The sequence below is a fragment of the Peromyscus californicus genome, unplaced genomic scaffold (assembly GCF_007827085.1).
Source record: "Peromyscus californicus insignis strain IS unplaced genomic scaffold, ASM782708v3 Scaffold_17__1_contigs__length_78620276, whole genome shotgun sequence".
NCBI classification, from domain to species: domain Eukaryota; kingdom Metazoa; phylum Chordata; class Mammalia; order Rodentia; family Cricetidae; genus Peromyscus; species Peromyscus californicus.
This window is the reverse complement of record NW_026294469.1, coordinates 24,323,914-24,345,638: the sequence shown is the minus strand read 5'-3', so window position 1 is coordinate 24,345,638 and position 21,725 is coordinate 24,323,914. Positions and strand designations below refer to the sequence as shown.

At 47.9% G+C, this 21,725-nt stretch overlaps 1 protein-coding gene and 1 pseudogene across 2 annotated transcripts; one reads left to right on the top strand and one right to left on the bottom strand.

Annotated features, from left to right (window-relative positions):
• Positions 1 to 227: 227 nt before the first annotated feature.
• Fam53c (family with sequence similarity 53 member C) lies at positions 228 to 14,053 on the bottom strand. 2 transcript variants are annotated; one of them, XM_052741860.1, is made up of 5 exons: positions 13,945 to 14,053; positions 10,791 to 11,019; positions 10,370 to 10,427; positions 4,484 to 5,268; positions 228 to 3,098 (listed from the first exon to the last, which is right to left on the bottom strand). In XM_052741860.1, the coding sequence occupies exons 2-5, from the start codon at positions 10,866 to 10,868 to the stop codon at positions 2,838 to 2,840; spliced, it is 1,182 nt and encodes a 393-aa protein (XP_052597820.1). In that variant the 5' UTR covers positions 10,869 to 11,019; positions 13,945 to 14,053; the 3' UTR covers positions 228 to 2,837. The 2 variants fall into 2 exon arrangements, with proteins under 2 accessions (XP_052597820.1, XP_052597821.1); XM_052741861.1 differs by lacking the exon at positions 13,945 to 14,053 and adding an exon at positions 11,757 to 11,835.
• Positions 14,054 to 14,183: 130 nt separating this feature from the next.
• LOC128112660 (60S ribosomal protein L35a-like) lies at positions 14,184 to 21,725 on the top strand (annotated as a pseudogene).

Below are 21,725 nucleotides of genomic sequence, written 5' to 3'. Positions count from 1 at the left end.
CCAAGCCATACTGACAGACTCCCAGGCAACAGGGTCTGATCACAGAAGGTCTAGGGACCAGATCCAGCCCTTTTGGATGGCCTGGCCATGCCTCAGAGGGATTAGGAAGTTAGGCAACATTCTCACGGCCTCTTCTTTTCCTGTGTGTGTGTGTGTGTGTGTGTGTGTGTGTGTGTGTGTGTGTGTGTGTGTGCACGTAAGGGAAAAAGACACTGTAGTACACAAGGTTGCTTGGGAAAATGGATTATTCTAATAAAACTTTATTTTTTCAAACACAGCCACAGAGGCAGAACCTCATGTTTTAACACACACAGACTTATGGATTTTTTAATATAAAACAAAGTTTACGAAAAATTTTTTTTCCACTTTTTGTTTCAGTAATCCCATTAGCACAGGGACTTTGGCAGCAGGTGGGAATGAAGGGCAGCGAGGGCTGCCATTGGGCAGTCACCGGGCACAGGAGGAGCGCATCAGCCTGGGAGCGGCTTCCCTCACACACGCAGTACTACTCACCTACTGGCCAGCCACACCACACACGCAGCACAGATGCAGACATCAACACAGCATCAGCCACAAGCCCCGGAGGTGTGCTCCACTCTGGGAAAGCCCAAATGTGAGAACCCAGATAATGAAACCGGCTAAAGTAGAGGGAGGTTGCTCGCTTTACCAAAGAAGCAATCATAGGCTGCTTTTAAATGGCCAGCAGTCCAAATGCATTAAAAAACAGCATTTGGTTTACACAGAACTGTTGGAACAGATCTATTGTGTAAAGCAAAATGATTCATGTCTTGAAAAGGCTTGTTCCAGGGCCAGAGGCATTTAAACTGGGAAGCAAGATGATAGTTCTGCCAAGTTTAACATTCCAGACTTAAAGGAATGGAATCAAAATATGACAACTGCAGGCCTCCTTCCCTATGGGTGGTGACCTAAGGTCTTTGGGAAGCCAGGACGGAGGCAGAACCACTGCCATCACTTAAACGTAGTAGGGCCTTGCAGAGACCCCATTGGCACTGCCAGTCACCTATCGGAGGCTGACACTGCCATCTGCAGCAGAGCCCAAGGATGAGGATGCCCCAGGTGGAAAAGAAGCTGGCACCAGGGAAATTATGGACCAGAGAGGGAGAACCAGGGAAGGATGAAACCAAGGATGGGTAACTCCTGGGCTCAGTTTCCCTGGATTCTCGAGAGAGCCTCTCTTAGGTCCTTAGAGACTGGTAGCCCAGTGGTAATATGTGGTAACTAGCCAGGAGATAGGGAGGAGCCCTGGAAAAGTAGAACCTGAGGGCCACAGGCTCAAGAAGACATGGCTACCTCCCGTGAAGACACCCTTGAAATTGAACAGAAAAATGCCCTTACTATGATAAATGGGAAGGGCAGGTCCAAATGCGTTATGCAGGGTGTTCTAAACAAAGCCTCACGGACTGCAACAGTAGCAGCTTCTATATGCATACCTCCTGGTGCCAACCCTACCAGGGTATCTGCAATCTTAAGTCCATGTCTGTGGCCACTGGGAGCTGCTGCACCGGCTGCAGTTGTGGGTAAGAAACAAAAAAGGAAATCCAATCCAACAACAACAAACTCCCAGCTGCTTCTCAGAGCCTTCGCCTCACGCATCCCCAGCCAATCCCTCGGTGCACCCCAGCCTCTCCGTGGTCTCGCAGGACCAATTAGAGGCACATAAACATTTCCTGGCAAGGGTGGAAGACAAGCAAACTATGAGACGCTCAGCACCCTTCCTCTTTCCTGAAGATCAGAAAGAGACTCGGCCTAGATCTTGCAAGAATAAGTTTCCCTACAGCAGCCAGCTTCCAAAGGCAGTGCTGGGCTGGGCTCCAGGACTTCTGGGGACTAAATGTCAGTGCTCCTGCTACAGGTCTGCCTCCACATATTCTGGGGATCAACTCTGTCTCTGACTTGAAAGATCAAAACATGAGAGGGTCCCCTTGGTGAAGAAAAGAGAGAACTCCTCAGTTCTGCCTCAGCTGCCCTTGTTTGCACCTACTCAGAGAACAAGAGAGGCAGGCTGTGTACGGTGTACAGCTTAGATAATCTGATGAACACAATGAATGCGACCTTCCTACAAGCCCTCCATACTAGATTTATCTAGTGGGAGAGGGTGGGACTGAGGAAAAGACCATTAGCTGAGGTCACCGTACTTAGACCCCAAAACAGAGCCATCTGCAGAGCAAGTAATGCTATGAACTTAAAAGCCTGGCTCCAGAGCTATGAAGACCAAAAAAAAAAAAAGCACCCCTCTACTCTTGACACCTTGAACAAGCCCAACGTCATATTAAAAGAAAGAAAGAAAAAAGTCAAGATTCTGGGGGCATCCTGATGCTCTACTGTAAAAGGAGCAACTGCCTTCCTTCCCTAAGGCTGCACAAACACACCTTTCCTCAAGTGTACGCCCATGCACACACACGCACTCACACAATTTCTCCGAGGAGGCTGACTGAACGCCCGCACCCTGGCCAAATTCTAAGACACAAGTGCCCTTTGAAGCAAAGGGGCTAGTGAAATTCCCCGAGCTGGGGTCAGGAGACCCCTCCTTCCCTGCCCATTGCTCTCAGCGGCAGGGATGGATACTCACACTCGGGGCCGCCATGGGGAGGGTCTGCTCTGGGGCTATCCCTCTCGCCACCAGCTCCGTTTATCTTGTCCCGGCCAGTCTCTTGGCATGGTCGAGCTTGCTGGAGCGAGAAGACTTGGGCTGCCCTGAGTCAGAGACCTCCACTCACCCCCTTTCCCAGGCTGGGCCCTCAGCCTTGGGGCCTTCACACGGGTTAGTAGCCATTAGACAGTCAGTCTGTGTGGCCCCAGCAAGTAGCCTCTCAGCTTTAGTTTTCCTCAATCAGATTCAGGTCCAGGTCCCCAAAGTCCTGCTGGCACAGTGTCCGCTTTTGTCGTGCCCTCCGACCCCACCGCACAGCCCCCTCTTCCTCCTCTTCGCTTTCACTCAGCGCGTGGGATGACCCCTCAACTGGACTGCAGGAAGCAGAGAGAGGTGGGGGGCTACAGGCCATGAACCACGGTGGAGAGATGCTGCTGTCTTCTCGAGCTGTTTCTTGGAGACAGAGACCTCCTCCTGAGTATGGTTTCTGTCAAACAACCAAGTTGAGACAAAGACATTAATTTCCCAAAGTAACATAAAATTTCAAAAATTTTCCACTGATTATTCTCTATGTATGGGTGTTTGGCTTGCATGTATGTCTGTGTGTGTGTATCATGTGGATAGAAACAATGCCCACAGAGACCGATAGAAGGCGTCAAGTCCCCCGGAACTGGAGTTATACCATGTAGGTGCTAGGAATCAAATCCAGGTCCCCTGGAAGAGGACCTGTGCTCTTAACCACTGAGCCATGTCTCCTGGCCCTCCAAAAATAAATTTTAAAGTGTCTCTCTCAGTTACACTTGAAGGCAGAAATTCTAGGTTTTAGAGTGAGCTTCCAAATCATAAAATTTGGAACATTTAGTATCCGTGTACATTCTCAAAGGAAAGAACCCCAGTTTCCACTTTTAATCCCAGTAGTTGGGAGGCAGAGGCAGGCAGATCTCTGAGAGTTCAAGGCTAGCCTGGTCTACACAGTGTGTTTCGGACTACAATAATTAGACCCTGTCTCAAAAAAACCAAACTAAGCCTGAACCACAACAAAGCATAGAAGCCTGGGGGCTGAGTATTAACAGAGTGGCTGAGCATTTGCATAGCATGTCTAAGGACACAGGTTCACTCACAGGCACCACAAAAAAGAATGGACGCTGTGAGTTATAATGGGGCATGGTGGGATCCAAACTCTCATAGCTCAGGAGGCTGAAGCCAACCTGGGATAAACAGAAAGACCTCTTCAAAACAAACAAATCCAAACACACTCATTTATAAGCTCCACGAAGTCAACACCACCATCTGCTTTTTGGCCACTCTGGCCTGCCAGCGCCCGAGAAGAGCCAAGTACTTTTGCCGATTTTGCCATAAATGCTTCCCAAACGGCTGAATGACTAAAGGAACAAACTCTCAGAGACCCGTGACCCAGTGATCTAGAAAGCAAACCATGGACAAAGTGAAGAAGCACACGCAGCAACTGCTCTCGGGCTAGGACTGGACAAAGGGCTTGGGAGGGCTGTGGAAGGCTCCACAGGCTCACACGAGGCAGTGACGTGCAGGGAGCACACTCAACCCTAAGCACAAGGAGCGGAGTCTGGTGACAGAACCTTTGTGGCTTGAGAGTTCTGGGGGGAAGGGGGGCGTGCCTCTGGCAGGACAATCAGGGATCCCTGTCGGAAGGTTAACGTCTCAGCCTAGCTTCCCTGAACATCAAAGGTTAATCTGACAAGGCAGAAGACTTTAAAGGTTCCAAATCAAAAGGTCCCAGGCAAGCCAGACTGGCCTCCTAGAATAAACGCGAGTCGAGTTCCCAGGGATGCCTGTAAGAGGGTCTTCCCAAGTCTTCCCACTCTCCTCTACACTCCGCTGGCCGACCGGTCCCACCTGATTCATCTTGTCGAAGTCCAGGGAAGGCCGCAGGCGCCGGGAGTCCTCTTCATGACGCCGCTTGACCCCAGTTTTGCGGGCATCCAGATCACAAGGCTGTGAGCGGCTTCGGGGAAGGTTGCGGAGACCCCGAGGTCTCCAGGGCAGCTCTGGGGAAGATGCAGGGGAGCTCCGGGCAGAGGGCAAGAAGCGGCTTGCCTGTGGGCCCAGGCTGGGGGACAGGGAGAAGCGGCGCTGGGGTGGGCAGGGTGACAGGGACTCAGCATCGCTCTCCCAAGAACCATTCTGAGGGGAGGTGGCGCAGGGCTGAGCGGACTCTTGGGCCAGGGCCAGGCTGAAGAAAGGGGGGCTGTAGGGTCTGTGGGCTGGGGCACACTGAGAAGAGGCACTGGGAGCTTGGAGGAACCTGAGGCTGGAGACCCGCTTCGGGGGGCTCTGGTGAGGCACCTGCGGCCCACCCCCTCCAGCACTGGCCCGGTGCTTGATGGGAGTCCACAGCTTGGAGGGGGCGGGCCGCCACACTGGCTGCCAGCGAGACAGGTCCACAGGCACCGAGAGTGAGCGGCAGTGCCTCTTGGATGGAGGAGCAGGGGGCACAGGAAGCTTCTCTGGGTCTGGGGGTTCAGGGCTTAGTACTTGGGAGAGGGGCTGCTCCTGTGGGGAGTTTCCCCGACTAGGTGGTCTGAGGTGCAGGCTCAGGCCTGAGGGATGGTAGCTGAAGTTGAGGCTGTCCTGGAACTCAGCACAGGAACAGTGGGGCAAGCCCCTCCAGGAAGCACCTTCTGAAAGGCATTCATAATAAAAAGGATTAACAATAGCTAACATATTATAAGAGCTTCTGCATCACATAATGTAGCAAATACTTGGTGTAGGTTCACAAAACTCTCCATGAAGGAGGGAACGGCCGTCTAACTTGCTCCAAAGTGTGTAGCTATCAAATGAACAAAACAGGATTCAGACTTCACTACACTACGATACCTTCATCCTAAGAACCCACCTGGAATAAAGAACATTTACACACCATCTGCCACTTCCTCTCAAAGGTACAATCGTCAAGAGAAACCTGCATGTCTGTGTGTATGCCCCATTCACCCCCAGGCTCCCAGACCAGCCCTATCTTCAACCCAACCTTCCCTGCTCCCAGCCTGAGTTCTGAAAATCAGGCCTATGTTCGCCTTCTCTGGCCCTCTTCCTTTTTTTTTTTTTTTTTTCTCATGACAGAGTTTCTCTGTGTAACATTCCTGGCTGTCCTGGAACTCCCTCTGTAGACCAGGCTGGCCTCGAACTCAGAGATCTGCCTGCCTTTGCCTCCCGAGAGCTGGGATTAAAAGCGTGCACCACCACCACCGCCCGGCCCTTCTTCCTCTCTTCTGTGGCACCAGGACCAAGGAAGGCAGTACTGTCTACAGGAAGTAATCCAGCAACCAAGCAACTGCTTTCATCCCCAGGAAAGGCGAGGGAGATGCGGGGGGGTCTGAAGGCAGAACGCGTGCTCCGAGAACCCCTGAGACTCTGTTAATTTTGTTCTTTCACGTCTGTTTGTGCGTATACTCTGCTTCCCTTCCTCTTAGGCCTTCATTATAAATTTTGAAAAAACAAAAAAAGTTTTTTGAGACTAGGTTTCATTATATAGCCCTGGTTGGCCTGAAATTTTCTATGTAGCCCAGGCTGGCCACAAACTCACAGAGATCTACCTATCTCTGCCTCCCAAGCGCTGGCGCGTGCGCGCACATACACACACACCCATAAATAAATGTAATTTAAAAATAAAATGAAGCAGAGAGCCGTTGAGCAAGACATAAGATGTTGACTTCTGAGCTCAAAGTATGTGGACTCTTGTCCATACCCACATGTACATGGACACAAACGAACATGTACACACACACACAATCATGTGTGTGGAGGTCAGAGGACAACTTGGGGAAATCAGTCTCTCCTTCCATCATGGGGGTCCTAGGGATGGAACTCTGGTCGTCAAGCACTTTATGACATCTGCCTGCCCCCTCCAATTCTTTTTTCTTTTTTTTTTTTTGAGGTGGGGACTCTCACTGAACCTGTCACTCATCAATTTGGATAGGCTGGCTGGCCAACCTGTCTCTACCTCTCTAGGCACTGGAATTATAGACTCTGCCATCGTTCCTGGATTTTATGTAAATGCTGGGGACCCTGACAAATCCAAACACTTACACTGCAGGCACTTTATCATCTTTCTAGTCCCCCCAAATTGTGACTTATTTTGAGACAGGGTCTCGTGTAACCCAAACTGGCTTCAATGCTACATAACCACTGCTGACCTTGAATGTATTTTATCCTCCTGCCTCTACCTCCCCATTTAAGACTGATTTGGGGGAAATAGCTCACTACAGGACAATGGGCCTATTCCAAGTTTTCTCAAGAATTCTCTAGAAAAGGCACAAATCCAAGTATATAAAATCAGACTCGACGACAGCAAGCATTTGGTCAACAGTTCCTCTCCTTACCAGCCTTCATGAGGCAGGGGTCAGGGATCCTTATGCATAAGACCTGGCCTTCAGCAAATGTTTGTGTTTTTGTTTTTTCAACAAGAGAAAGAATGTAGCTGCTTGCCAGGTAGCCCAGAGAGATGTGTAGCAGCCCAGCAACACAGGTTAGAGAGCTTCTGGCTGTCTTAGTTATACTCATGATCATAGGCCCTTAGATTAATTCATACTCTAGGAATTTACATTTCAGATGTATTGTCACATATTAGAAATGACCTGGGGACAGAGTTATTCACTAAAGTCCTCTGTAAAGAATAGAAAAGGAGTCTGGAGAGGTGGTTAGTTAGTAGGTGAGAACACTTGCTGTGTAAGCCTGAGAACTGGAGTTTAGATCCCAGCACAAATAGCCAGGCACCTACATCTGGGGCTGTAGGGTGGAGACAGGAGGATCACTGAGGCTTGCTGGCTGCCAGCCTACCTCCAGGTTCAATGAAAGACTGTCTCAAAGGAGTGAGGCAGAGGGACAGGACAGAACACCCGACACGTGTCAAATATGCATACATACACACGTATTGTACGTGCACACGCGCCCCAAAATTAGAAGACTGCAAACTGCCCAAATCTCCATCAACAGGGACTAGGTAAACTACTACAGATCCATACAGTGTAATAACGTCCAACTCCGTAAAACAGGCACCACTGGGCACAGACCGGGGAAGGCACCCAGCTGTACTACGCTATAACGAAGCAGAGACTAACAGAAAACTCTGCCAAAAAAGCAATAATGCAGATACTTATATTTGCTTCTACTTGTATATAGATATCCAAGTGCTAGCGAGATGTCTCAGAGAATAAAGGTGTTTGCTGCCAAGCCCAATGACCTGAGTTCATCCCTGAGATCTACAAAGTAGAAGCAAAGAACCAACCCAACGCCCACAGGCCATAGGACACACACCCCACCCCTCCATAAGTATAATAAAAAAACAAAACTAGAAATTATGAGTTAGGCCTAGTGACATAGACCTGTAATCCCAGAGGCTGAGGCAGGAGGTTACAAAGTCAAAGCTAGTCTGTGACATTTAGAAAAACCCTATCTCAAGATAAAAAAGCTGGGCATGGTGGTACACACCTGGAATCCCCAGCACTTTAGGAGGCAGGCAGAGGAGCAGGAATTACTATCAGCCTCAACTACAGAGCCAGTTCAAGATAAAATAAAGAGTTGAGATGCAGTCCTGCTGTGGAATGATCCTTCTGTATACTGTGAAGATGTGTTGTTCTCATTGTTAATAAAGAGCTGACTGGCCAATAGCTAGGCAGGAAGAGGTTAGGTGGGAGAGCCAGACTGAGAGGACACTGGGAAGAAGGGCAGAGTCAAGGAGTCGCCAGCAAGAGTAAAGGAAGCAGGAGATAAATATGCCTTGTTGAAAAAAGGTACCACCACATGGTAGAGTGTAAATAAGAAATATGGGGGCTTGGGGGCTGGAGAGATGGCTTAGAGGTTAAGAGCACCGACTGCTCTTCCAGAGGTCCTGAGTTCAATTCCCAGCAACCACATGGTGGCTCACAACCATCTGTAATGAGATCTGGCGCCCTCTTCTGTATACATAATAAATAAAGAAATCTTTAAAAAAAAAAAAAAAAGAAAGAAATATGGGGGCTGGAGAGATGGTTCAGAGGTTGGGAGCACTGACTGCTCTTCCAAAGGTACTGAGTTCAATTCCCAGCAACATGGTGGCCTACAACCATTTATAATGAGATCTAACGCCCTCTTCTGGCCTGCAGGGATACATGCAGGCAGAGCACTGTATACACAATAAATAAATCTTAAAAATAAAAAATAAAAAAAGAAATATGGGTTAAGACATAAGAGCTAGTTAGTAACATGCCTAAGCTATCGGCCAAACATTTATACTTAATAATAAGTCTCTGTGTAGTTATTTGGGAGCCTGCTGGCGGGACAGAACTGACTGGTGCGACAGAAAAACTTCATCTACACCGTCCTGTAACAGAGTGCTTGCTTAGTATGTCTTAGTCAGAGGTTCAATCCCAAGTACTACCCCCCAGCCAAAAAAAAAAAAAAAAAAAGAAAGAAAAGAAAGAAAAAAAATTCTACTTGGATCATTCGATATATATAGGAAACTAGTTAACAGGGCCCAAGCAAGAAAGCTCAACAGACAAAGGTAGTTGCTGTCAAGCCTGATGAGTTGGATCCCCAATCCCTAGAAGCTACATGGTAGAAAGCGAAAACCAACTCCTGAGGCATGGTGTTTGTTCCCTTACCTCCATATATGTACTCTGCATTCATACATGCACAGCACCCCCACCCCCATGTAAAAAAGAGAACAAGAAGTTTATAGGTCAACAAGATGGTTAAAGGGTAAAGGTGCTTCAGGTCAAGCCTAATGACCTGAGTTCAATCATCCCCAGGACCCATGTGGTGGGAGAGAATTGATTCCTATAAATTGTTCTCTGACCTCACACACTGTAGCACACATGTGCATACATTGTATATAATAAATGTAAAACAACAACAAACTTAATAATAGCAGTTGCCTCTCCATGCCACACACAGTTCTTAAGAGCAAAGGAAGAGCCTCATACATGCCAGGCAAACGCCCTGTCTGAGCCACAGCTTTCAGAAGGTACTTTTAGGGAGGAACTAGGAGCTAAATGGATTGGAAACAGGAGATGATGACTTTTATCAACATAATATTTTTGCTATTTTTAAACTATGTAAATGTACTACCTCTTCAAAGCAATTACATTAGAAAAGTTAAACTGATCTAGGATCACACCTGCAACCCAGCATTCAATAGCAAGACTGTTAAGAGTTCTAGGTCAGCCTAGGCTACAAGATCCTTCCCCAAAAACAAAAGAGTAAACTGAACATGATTTTCCTACAAGACAGTAAATAGAGATAGATAGCACTCTCAGAAGGTGGCCTTGACAAAAACAAAAAACAAACAAACAAAAACAAGCTGGTGGCCAGTGGTGCCCAGCGGCAGGGCACATCTTCAATCCCAGCACTTGGGAGGTAGAGGCAGGTGGCTCTCTGAATTCAAGGCCAGCCTGGTCTACAGAATGAGTTCCAGGACAGGCTCCAAAGCCAGAGCTACACAGAGAATCCCTGTCTCAAGAAAAACAAAAACAAACAAACAAACAAAAAAAAACCAAGCTGGTGTGGTGGCAGGACACCTTTAACACTATTATCACTCTGGAGGCAGAAGCAGAGCTCTGTGACTTCAAGGCTAGCCTGGTATACAGACTTAAGACCTTGTCTCAAAACGAAACAAAACAAAGCAAAACAAAAGGCCCATCGCAAAAACTAAAGGTAGGTTAACCAGTTATGGTCATTAAAAATTAATCACAGAAATGTGTGGACAGAAGCACAAACACACATACATATAAACCACAGATTCCTTACCAGACACAAGCTGGAAAGGGTTCCCACAGTTGGATATGTCTGCATGATCAGGCAAAGGCTAAGAGAGAGATTATCCATCATTATTTGGGTTCAGGGCAAGGACACCTCTAGAGAGACCTCTTACATTCTCCCTATATTCATGGGCTACCAGGATATTAAGAGACTCCTGTGTTGTTCTCTTCCCAAAGTCAGTGAGAAATAAGCCACACCTTCAAACATTACAAAGCCCTTTTCACCCAAATGTTAGTGTCCCTGTCCCCTTCCTCTTGGGCTGGGTTCTGAGCTGTTAGTGGGCTTTTCTAGTACAAGCATGTTTCATACAACACAGAACAAGGGGAAAATTGTAGCAACAAACAGCCTCCAGAAAAAAAAAAAAAAAGAGGGGGAAGATCATGAGGAAAGAGGAATACTGGTCTTTTACCAGACTGATGCTGAAGCGTGTGCATTTCAGCTCATCCAGAGTCTGCTTCTGTAGCTGCTCAGTGATCAGGGTTATCATGTTTTGCCCAGGATTTGACTTGCACACTTTGGAGCAAATGACGGATGTCTTCCCTGTCGTTCTTCCAGATCTCACTCGTGAGCCGTCTTCTGCCACTGAAGCACCGTTCTAGCACCATTGGGACTTCCCTCTCCAGTCATGCCTGCTGAGTCTGCCAATCACAGAGGGATCAGCCCCAAGTAACATTAGAGATGTACCTGGTGCAGAGCTGGAGAATGCATGGCACACATACCCCAGCATCCCTAGGCCAGGCCTCCGTAGACATCGTTAATTGATCATAGCACTCCCAGTGAGCCTAAAGATGGCCTCAGAAACACACTGAACTTGGCACTCTAGATATCCAGTAGAATAAACCGAAGATGGCACATTGAACCTATTTACCACTCCTCGCCTTGCTTATGCTCTGTTGTGTCTACCTAGAATACCAGCACCACTTAGAAAACAGATTCAAATGAGAGATGCCCAAATGGTTATTTCATACCAAATTAGCACAATATTCTCTTTATCTTACAGCCAGAAGCCAAGAAAGGAACCCTTCTCCTAAACCACAGGGGCTTAGTGCCAGGAGAGGAGCAAGGCATGGCTTTCTGCTTCAGATCAGGATAGGATTCTAAACCCTATGGCCTGAATAGCTGATACATCACTCTTCCCCAGTAGATACTGTGGGTATCCTCTTATACAATGGGAAGGAATGGTCAGGGTGGTTGGTTCTGATTACATTTCAACTGTACAGATATTAAAAACAACTCCATGACTTTATTCAACCAAGTTTTTTTTCATGATCCCACTCAAAGACCATGGATATAATTAACCAAGATTCTTCCTTATGACTGAAGCAAACTATTTTTTTATCAAAGAGCAAGCTTCAAAATCCCACACATTTACTACCTGAGGGGCCTTGGCTTGCTCAGAGGAGGGAGGTCAACAATGTCTTTTCTTTTACCTCTTCCCATAAATGACCAACAGGCAGACCCGAGGCCATGGAGCATTAACTAGTACAGAGAAGAACCAACCAAGAAATCCAGTCCTGAGCACACACTGGGATCCCAGCACCTGGGAGGTACAAGAAGGAACATAAGAGCTCATAAGGTCAGCCTGGGCTACAACCCTGTCTAAAAACAAAACGAGAAAGCTGCCACCACCACCACCACCAAGTCTTAATTCAATTTGCTCAGTCAGTTTTAGCTAACCACATAACATTTCTGCTTCCACATAAAATGGATATAACAATCTTATTCTATACCGGAACGAGGCTACATGAACTATCAAACTGAACAATACCTTACCAACTGGCCTATAAAAAAATAGGAGTTCACATAGGTTCTCAAAGCCTTGGCATGCCCGAAGTGGTGATATCATTAAGATGAAGAAGGCAATAGGGTCTATCTCTGGCTAGACGCCACCCTCCCTCACTTGCTCATCAAGGAAGAGCCTAAGGGCTCGGGCTCTTCCTCCTATGACCTGGGGTGGGGTAGGGGGAGACCACCCCCTTACAGAAAAAAGAGGGCATCGTCTCCAAGGAAGGCAACAAAGAAGAACAAAGTACCCTAGGATGTATTTGGAGTTCTTTGGAAGAAAGGTGCAGAAGTCAATCATCACTACAGTTAACTATCATTTCCATGCATAATTATTACTACCACTGGGAACAAAGTTCCAGCTTCCTGAGACCTCCCCTCGGCTGCTTCCCCTGCGTTCTGGTGGGAGAAGGTAGAGCTGGACTCTCTTCTGTTCCTATTTTCTTAACTCTGCCCTCAAAAATCAACAAGGGAAGCTAAGTGAAGACTTTTACCCTAGAGACCCCAGGCTGACCAGCCATGAGGAGCAGGGAGTGAAAAAACTTTCAAGCTTTTCATGAGGCATTTGGACAAACAGCAAACTCCCAGCCCTCTCTAGGAGCAGCTGAAGAGAGTGATTTTCTATTTTTCTGCATTTTAATTGTTGGGATGTGGCCACACACAGCGGTAATTGGAACAATGCAACTACCACCACGCAACTGATACTCTCAGCCCGAGTTTCCTAAAACAGGCCAGGCTGAGAGGGGGAACAGAACGGAAGCCATAAGGAATCAAACCAGGACACAAAAGAAGGCAAACCAGCTCTGCAAGGGGCCTCCTCGTTCTCAAGCAGACATTAAAAAAAAAGTGTGAGAAGGCCTCTCTGGCGGCCTTCCTTCCCCTTCCATTTTGTGTATCTGAAGGGTAGACAGCCCTCAACGTTGACTAAACAAGTTAAAACTTCTCTGCTTAACATTACTGGCACAAGGCTCAGCCCTTCACTGAGCAGCAGGCCGCTCGGCCCTCCCAGCAACCCCACCAGGCCTAACTCTCAACCCAGGGTCTCTCCCTCCACCCGAAGCCCCCTAAGATAACGACTAGACCCCCCCCCCCCCCCACGCCTATTGGATGGAAGGAACCCCTGACAGTTGTGTTTCAGGGAGACTGAGGTTGTGCTGAAACCTGGACAACCTAGGATCCAGTCAGGCCAGGGGAAAAGAAAGTCATAAATTCCCTGGGGGCATTCCCCCCAGGTCCCAGTCCCAAACCTCTGGGAGAAACTGAAGGAAAACATAAGCGAGGGAGGGAGGTGCAGGAAAAGCTATCAGACTGCTCTTCTTCCATATGGTTCTGCTGAAGATAGGGGTGACAAGTGGGGTGCACCCATCCCCCCACCACGACGAGAAAGCGAACGGCTTAGGCTCCCTCTAATCTTCAACCTCTCCCTCTGTTGCCCTGCCTGTCCCCGCGGGGTGGGGCATGGGGCATCTACTGGCCGGGGGGTGGGGGGGGTGGGGTGGGGGGGCACTCCAGGGTTCGCTCAGGGGGACTGTCGCTCTCCTCTTCCCATTCGGGTTCCCCATCTGACCCGCGGGAAGCGAACTCAGGACGCAGAGGATGGGGAGGGTCTGGGACATGCACTCCGCCACCCCCTCCCCCACCGGGTCCCGTGCTCTCCCGCCGAGGCAGCCTGCGAGGCTCGGCCGCACCAGCGGCTGGCCTGGGGGAGGGGAGGGAGGGAGGGAGGGACGGTCGCGGTGCCCGCCCCGAGGCCCCAGCACCACCTGCCCTCCGCTACCTACCGCGGCTCCTCCAGCTCCCAGGGCCGCGGCCGGAGCAGCTCTGAGCGCTCCGTTCGCCCCACGGTGCCCTTAAAAGGCGCTGGCACGAACCAACGGGCCCTCGAGGAGAGTGGGGGGGATCGCTCCTGTTCGCCGAATCCCCCGGAACCGCCCGAAGAGACCCGGGCCCTCTGTGGTTTCTCCCTCAATCCTTTCCAGAGTAGTGCCGTCGGAAAGGAGCCTAGAGCTATGATTTGGGGACAGGACGGCGTCCTCACTAACGAATCACCCCCTCCAAAAGATCGCCGCGAGTGGACGCGCCCAGTTGGAAGCATATCCTGAAGCCCGTAGGGGAAGCCATGTCGGATAAAGGTAAACAAAGCCATTGTCCAATCCTTCCAATGCCCCATCTTCCCAACTGAACTGTCTCACTTAACTCAGACCCCCAAACAGTATTAGCCACAGCCTTCTCACCTGGTCTCCTTTCCCTTCCGAAACAGCCATCTTTCTGTAAGCATCCCCCCCTCCTTCCCCCGGCAAAGGACCGATCCTCAGCGTGAAGGCTGCTGGGAAATGTAGTCCAAGCGCCGATCAGGGCCTGCTCTGAGTCCCTGGAGCCCCTCTTCTAGCTGCGGGATCTGCTGGAACCTTTATAAACCTGGGATTTATAACGGTTGCGGGGCTGTGTCCTCTTGTTCTGTAATTTGTTCTCACCCAAAATACTTTGTAAAGCTGAGGCGGGCCCGAGGCTGTTCACTCCCTCCCTTCCCTATCCGCCTCCCCCTCCCCCCCCCCAGCAGGATGAGGTAATGGGATTGTGATTATGACATCATAGGTGGTTCAATTGCGGGGTGTGTGTTGTGGGGGGAGCACGGTGGTTATGGCTGGACCACTTAAGACAGAGAGGGAGGGAGGAAGCTGGCATATGAGGAACCGGTGTCGACTGTACTGTATTTCCTCTTCAGGAACTGGAAACCACTTTTTATTAAATCTCCACCACCATCTCCCACCTCAGCCAAAGTTTTAAGTCCTTTTTCAAGAACTGAATGTTGATGTCAGTAATGGGGGGAAAAAAACCCATAGAGGTTCCTGGCTCTTCTGTAAACTGGAGTCTCAGGTAACAACAAAAAGTTTTCAATAAATGCTCTCATGCTGTGAGCACTAGTAGGGCAGACTTTTAGTTTCCTTTTTAATTGGTAAAAAAGTGGTAATTCAGTCACTTCACTATTGCAGTAGTAGCAGCAAGTCCCTAAAACACATGTGTTTTCTTTGACTATTTCCTACCCTACTCGTCTGGGATAGGTAAACAGCGGTAGACCTCGTGCTGTGCTGGGGATCCTCTTTGAGCTGGGGAGGGGAGGAAACAGGACCCTTAAGTATGCACACTGGAAAAGAGTGAAAAAAAGAATAAAGTATTAAAGAGTGGAGGTGGAAAGTCAGGTTTGGTGGCACCCATCTAAAATCCCAGCACTTGAGAGGGTAGAGGCAAGCAAGGTCAACGTTTCAAGTGCAGGGGCCAACCAAGGTTGCACAGTAAAACCTAAAAAATAGGAGGGGGAGCGTGGAGATTTGTATTGCATTGCACATTTGACAAAGAGTATAGGAGACATGGTTTCCAGCAATTGCACTGTGCTACATACTCTATTTACTTTATTACTTGTTTTTGAGACAGGGTCTCATTCAGCTTCTTCAGGCCTCAAACTTATTACATAGCTAAGGATGTCCTTAAACTCTGCTCTTCCTGTCTCAGACTCCCAGATGCTAGGATTACAGACATGAACCCCCATGTCTAGTTGCACTATATACTTTTTGTTTGGTTGGTTTTGGTTTTGGGGGATAGGGTCTCTTTGTGTAGCCTTGGCTGTCCTGGAACTTGCTCTGTAGACCAGGCTGGCCTCGAACTCACAAGAGATCCACCTGCCTTTGCCTCCCTAGTGCTGGGATTAAGGGCATGCACCACCACTGCCTAGCTTGCACTATATACTTTAAGTAAATATATTTATTGCCATTTTCCTTTCAATCACCAAATGAGAAAAATCAACAACAAAACCACCTGAAAGGCTGAATGATTGCCCATGTAGTAGTAAAGGTTGCATCAAAATCTGAGACTCTAACACCTTGTATTTTCTCTTTTGGTTTTGTTTTGGTTTGTTTGTTTGTTTGTTTGTTTGTTTTGAGACAGGGTCTCGCTGTGAACATCTGGCTGTCCTGGAACTTACTATGTAGACCAGGCTAGCCTACAATTCACTGAGCTCCTCCTGCCTCGGCCTCACCAGTGCTGAGATTATGGACACGGACCACTGTACCCAGGATCACCTTGCCCCCTTTACTCCTAGCCATGCTTACAAAAGTTAAATGATTGTGTGAAAGTTAAGTTAGCATTGAAAGAAACTGAGTCATAAACTCAGGGCCATCCTGGGTTACATAGTGAATTCTAGGCCAGCCTGGACTACAGAGTAAGATGCTGCCTCACCTCGCCACCACCACCGAATAAATAAGTAAAATTAAAAAGAAAGGAAGGAAGGAAAGGAGATAAAAATAAAACAGTCCTAAGGACAAGTAGATAATATAGCTCAATAATGCAAGACAAAAGAAAACTGCAAAAAAAACTGCAAAATTTAAAAACACTGCAAGTCATGCCTAAGGGCACACCATGTTTCATAGTGTGACCTGAGACGGCCTACCAGTAGAGCTCAGCCCTGCCCAGATTGACGCCTCTCGATTCTCACGGGTGGTTTTGATTGCCTTGCCTTTTTTATTGTTTCTGTTTGTTTGTTTGTTTTGTTTGCAGGTCTTGTTTTTGTTTGGCCACAGGATATAATGCGGCTGAGGCTGGCTTTAAACTCCTGACCCTCCTGTTAATCTCTGTAATAAAGAACTCAATGTTTTATCAAAATCAAGCTTTAAGTGACAGAAATAAACAACTTCTGATCCTTTGCTTTCGCCTGCCCAGTGCCGGATTACAGGGGTCAGCAACCTGCCCAGTTCCCTTTCTGGACTTTATTTGTGGTGAAAGAGATCAAACTCAGGGCCATATGCATTCAGGCAAGCCCTCTGTCTTCAGCCCCCATCTCCTTTGGACTCTACCTTCTGCCCTCATAGGTCAGACCCTGTCTGTTTCCCTGATTCAGTGGGTTTTGGCAGAGGACACTACCTGGGTCTCTTTCTGGCCTCTGTGCCACTTCTCTGAGGATTCTGGAGCCTGGGGCCAGTCATGCAGGAGATCATCCAAAGGAGTAGTATCCACTGGCCTTAGGAAGTCTTAGTTGCCTTCCTAGAGAGGTGGCAGAGTGAGAGAACATGCACTCATGCAGGTACTCCCCACTTCCACCCAATAGAACCCGAGTCTTTGCAAACTGGAGAAAGCAGGGCTCAGCCTACACCACCCATAGAAGGAGTCAGGCTAGTGACCACACCCTCGGCCTCCCTGTCATGCAGAGGCTGGTTTGGGGGGTCCCGGGTATGCAGGGCTCGTCTCCATTGCCTGATCTGGGCATCCCAGGATTGGCCGCTGTACCTCCTGTTTTTGTTTGGTGTTTGAGGGTGAAACCCAGGCTGTCGCTGTGCCCTGGCAACGACAAATATGGGTCAGATGGAGGTCAGAGGAAAGGGATACTGCTCATGGCTTAGCACAGTGAATCAGAGGCCTAGACAGGAACCACTCAAGGGCAGGATAATAGGGCTGGAGAGGTGGCTCAGAGGCTAAGAGCACTGGCTGCTCTTCCCGAGGTCCTGAGTTCAATTCCCAGCAACCACATCATGGCTCACAACCATCTGTAATGAGATCTGGTGCCCTCTTCTGGTCTTCAGTCATGCATACTGTATACATAATAAATAAATAAATCCTAAAAAAAAAAAAAAAAAAAAAAAAAGGGACAGGATAATACTCCAGTTCAGCAAATACGGTGAGACCAGGCCTGGTGGCACATACCTAGAATCCTGAAATTTTAGCACTTGGAGGTGGAGGCAGGAGGATCAGAAGTTCAGTGTCATTCTCGACTGCATAGTGAGTTTGAGGCCAGCCTAGGCTACATGAGACTAAGAGACACAGAGGGCGGGGAGGAGGGCAGGGAATAATGCTCACTTCAGCAAGCACATATACTAAAATAAGAATTATACTGCCGGCAGTGGTAGCACACGCCTTTAATCCCAGCACTCGGGACGCAGAGCCAGGCGGATCTCTGTGAGTTCAAGGCCAGCCTGGTCTACAGAGGGAGATCCAGGAAAGGTGCAAAGCTACACAGAGAAACCCTGTCTCAGAAAAAAAAAAAAAAAAAAAAAAGAATTATACAGAAGTTTAAACTGGTCCTTGATTAAGGATGATATTCAACTTTCTGATGCATTTCATGTGTGTGTGTGTGTGTGTGTGTGTGTGTGTAGGTGTAGGTCATGAAAATAGAAAGGGAACTATAGAGGAAGAAGGGACAGGAGGTCTAAAGGGAGCAGAGAGGAATATACATGACATGAAAACAGAAGAGGGAGCTGGAGAGATGGCTCAGAGGACCTGGGTTCGATTCCCAGCACCCACATGGTAGCTCACAACTGTCTGTAGTTCCAGTTCCAGAGGATCTGACAGCCTCTTCTGGCCTCCACAGGCATGTATGTGGTACACAAACATACATGCAGGGAAAATACCCATACACATAATAAAAATTTTAAAAAGTTAAATGAACAAAGAATAATGAAATACATTCATATAATGAAAATATCACAGCGAAACCCATTCCCTGTACACTAACAAAGAAGATTAATAAGAAAAGAAATATTGGGGGGACAACAAGATGGCTGAGGGGAGAGGCTGAGGACCAAGTGTGAGCCCCAGAAGAGCCCGTGCTGGAAGCAAAGAACCAACTTTTGAAAGTTATCCTCTGGCTTTGACAGGCACATCTGCACTCACACATTAAATGATAGAACAGAACAAAAACTTCAGAAAAAAGAAACATGGACAAGCTTGGAAAGTCTTCTGGGTTAAGACTTCTTTTCTACTTGAGAGAAATCTTGAACTTATTTTTGGGGACTAGGTTGTGGGAGAATTAGTCATTCTTCACCTTTGCTAGAGCATTCCATTTCCAGTTTTCTTTCCATCACTGGACAGTGAGTGCCAGCCACTTGGCTGACATTCTTGTGGTGACCACCCACACCTGCACTCCCTTGGGGACCTGCTGTAACCAGGAAGCACTGGTAACCAGGTGCACTTGCCATATCTACCTGCTTCTGCCGGGGCCGCAGGACCACTTCATCTGTCTCAACTTCCCATCTGCAGGGAAGTATCCTCCGGTACCTCGGAAGGGATGACTACAGCCATCCAAGCAGAAATAAACACATCTCACACTCCCTTACCCCAGCCTTGTTTTCCAACTTACCTGGCCTGACAAGGCTCTGTGATGACTCCCACACTTACCAGCTCTATCCGAGAGGACAAAGACTTCCCGTACACCTCCTTTCTGGGGAGGCAGTTTCTGCAGATAAAAAGGATATTAATATGGAAACAGGATGAAGCCAGGTGGCGGTGGCGCACACCTTTAATCCCAGCACTTGGGAGGCAGAGCCAGGCGGATCTCTGTGAGTTCGAGGCCAGCCTGGTCTACAGAGCGAGATCTAGGACAGGCGCAAAGCTACACAGAGAAACCCTGTCTTGAAAAACAAAACAAAACAAAAGAAACAGGATGAATATCCTGCATCTTTCAGCCACTGTCACCACTAAGGTCCTCAGAGGAGATAAGGGTGGTGGGGTTGTTTGTTGTTGGGTTCATTTATTTATTTATTCATTTATTTATTTTATTGAGAGAAGGTATTTTCCATAGCTTCAGTTGGTGGTTTAAAACTGACTAGCATCCAAATTGTGGTGATTTTCCTACCTTGGCCTCCAAAGCTCTGAGATTGCAGGAGTGAGCCAAGTCCAGCCTTTTTTTTTTTTTTTTTTTTTTTTTGGTTTTTTTGAGATGGCTTTCTCTGTGTAACAAAGTCCTGGCTGTCCTGGAACTCACTCTGTTGACCAGGGTTGGCCTTGAACTCACAGAGATCCCCCTGCCTCTGCCTCCTGACTGCTGGGAGTAAAGGTTTGCACCACCATGCCCATTTTCCCCACTTTTTATAAGTGTGTGGGGTGTGCGTGTGGACGCCTGTTCACATGTGTGCTTGTGCATCATATCAGAGAATGAAGGCAGGCGTCTTAATCTTCACCTTGTTTATTGAGGTAGGGTCTCTCATTTGAACCCAGAGCTCACAGATTTGGCTAGTCTAACTAGCCAGCTTGCTCCAGGTGCCTCTGCCTCCTGAAGGCTAAGATGACAGGCAGGCCATGATGCTACCCAGCAGTTATGTGGATTCTAGGAATCCAAATCTGGTTCTTTTGCTTGCTCTGCAAATGCTTTATCCACAGAGCCATTTTCTAGCCCTCAAGTCCAGCTTTAAAGGTTATTTTTCTGACTTTTCTCAAAAAGTGGTCTGCAAGCTATTAACATGAGTGACACCTGGCAACCTTGATCATTCCTGGGCCATACTCTATAGATGTATTGGCCTGCATTTAAAATAGTTCCTAAGGCTTTATATTAAAACATTTCTGGGCTGGAGAGATGGCTTAGCAGTTAAGAGCACTGGCTGTTCTTCCAGGGGTCCTCAGTTCAATTCCCAGCAACCAAATGGTGGCTCACAACCATCTGTAGTAAGATCTGGTACCCTCTTCTGACCTGCAGGCAGATGTACAGACAGAGTGCTGTATACATAATAAATAAATAAAATATTTTTAAAAGAAATCTTTATTTTTATTTTTTATTAGGTATACTGTGTTCTGCCTGCATGTATCCCTGCAGGCCAGAAGAGGGCACCAAATCTCATTATAGGTGGTTGTGAGCCACCATATGGTTGCTGGGAATTGAACTCAGGACCCCTGGAAGAACAGCCAGTGCTCTCTTAACCTCTGACCTATCATCTCTCCAGCCCAATAAATAAAATCTTAAAACAACAACAACAAAACCAAACCATTCCCCCCCCCCCCTTTTTTTTTTTTTTTTTGGTTTTTCCAGACAGGGTTTCTCTGTGTAGCTTTGCGCCTTTCCTGGAACTCACTCTGTAGCCCAGGCTGGACAGAGATCTGCCTGGCTCTGCCTCCCCAGTGCTGGGATTAAAGGTGTTCGCCACCACCGCCCGGCTCCCCCCCCCCCTTTTTTTTTTGAAACAGGGTTTTGCTTGGTAGCCCACATGGCATTGAACTTGTGATCCTCCTGCCTCAGCCTCTCAATGGCTTTGAGACAACAAGCTCTCACCATCAAATTCCCCACATTTCCTTTGATCGTGGGTCTCATTATGTAGGGAAGACTGATAATTTTCCTTCCTCAGCCTCTACAGAGTTGGGATTACAAGTGGGCATTACCATACCAGCTTAAAAAATTTTAATTATGTTTTTCTTTTTTCTGCCATCTTGGTGCCGGTGGAGGCCTGCTGGGAACAGGACTTCTAAAAGGCAAATATGTCTGGAAGACTTTGGTGCAAGACCATTTTTGCTGGCTATGAGCAAGGTCTCCAGAACCAGAGAGCACACACAGCTCTTCTTAAAATTGAAGGTGTTTATGCTCGAGATGAGACTGAATTCTACTTGGGCAAGAGATGTGCTTATGTGTATAAAGCAAAACACAACACAGTGACACCTGGAGGCAAACCAAACAAAACCAGAGTGATCTGGGGAAAAGCAACCCGGGCCCATGGAAACAGTGGCATGATTCATGCCAAATTCCCGAAGCAACCTTCCTGCAAAGGCCATTGGACACAGAATCCGTGTGATGCTGTACCCTTCTCGGATTTAA

What these genes read in the sequence shown, in the direction of transcription:
- Fam53c (XM_052741860.1), bottom strand. Translation starts at nt 10,868, where the DNA reads ATGATAACCCTGATCACTGAGCAGCTACAGAAGCAGACTCTGGATGAG. An exon ending in CACGCTTCAGCATCAGTCTG is followed by an intron (nt 10,428 to 10,790) that starts GTAAAAGACCAG and finishes TCTCTCTCTTAG; the next exon opens with CCTTTGCCTGATCATGCAGA. An exon ending in CCCTTTCCAGCTTGTGTCTG is followed by an intron (nt 5,269 to 10,369) that starts GTAAGGAATCTG and finishes AATGCCTTTCAG; the next exon opens with AAGGTGCTTCCTGGAGGGGC.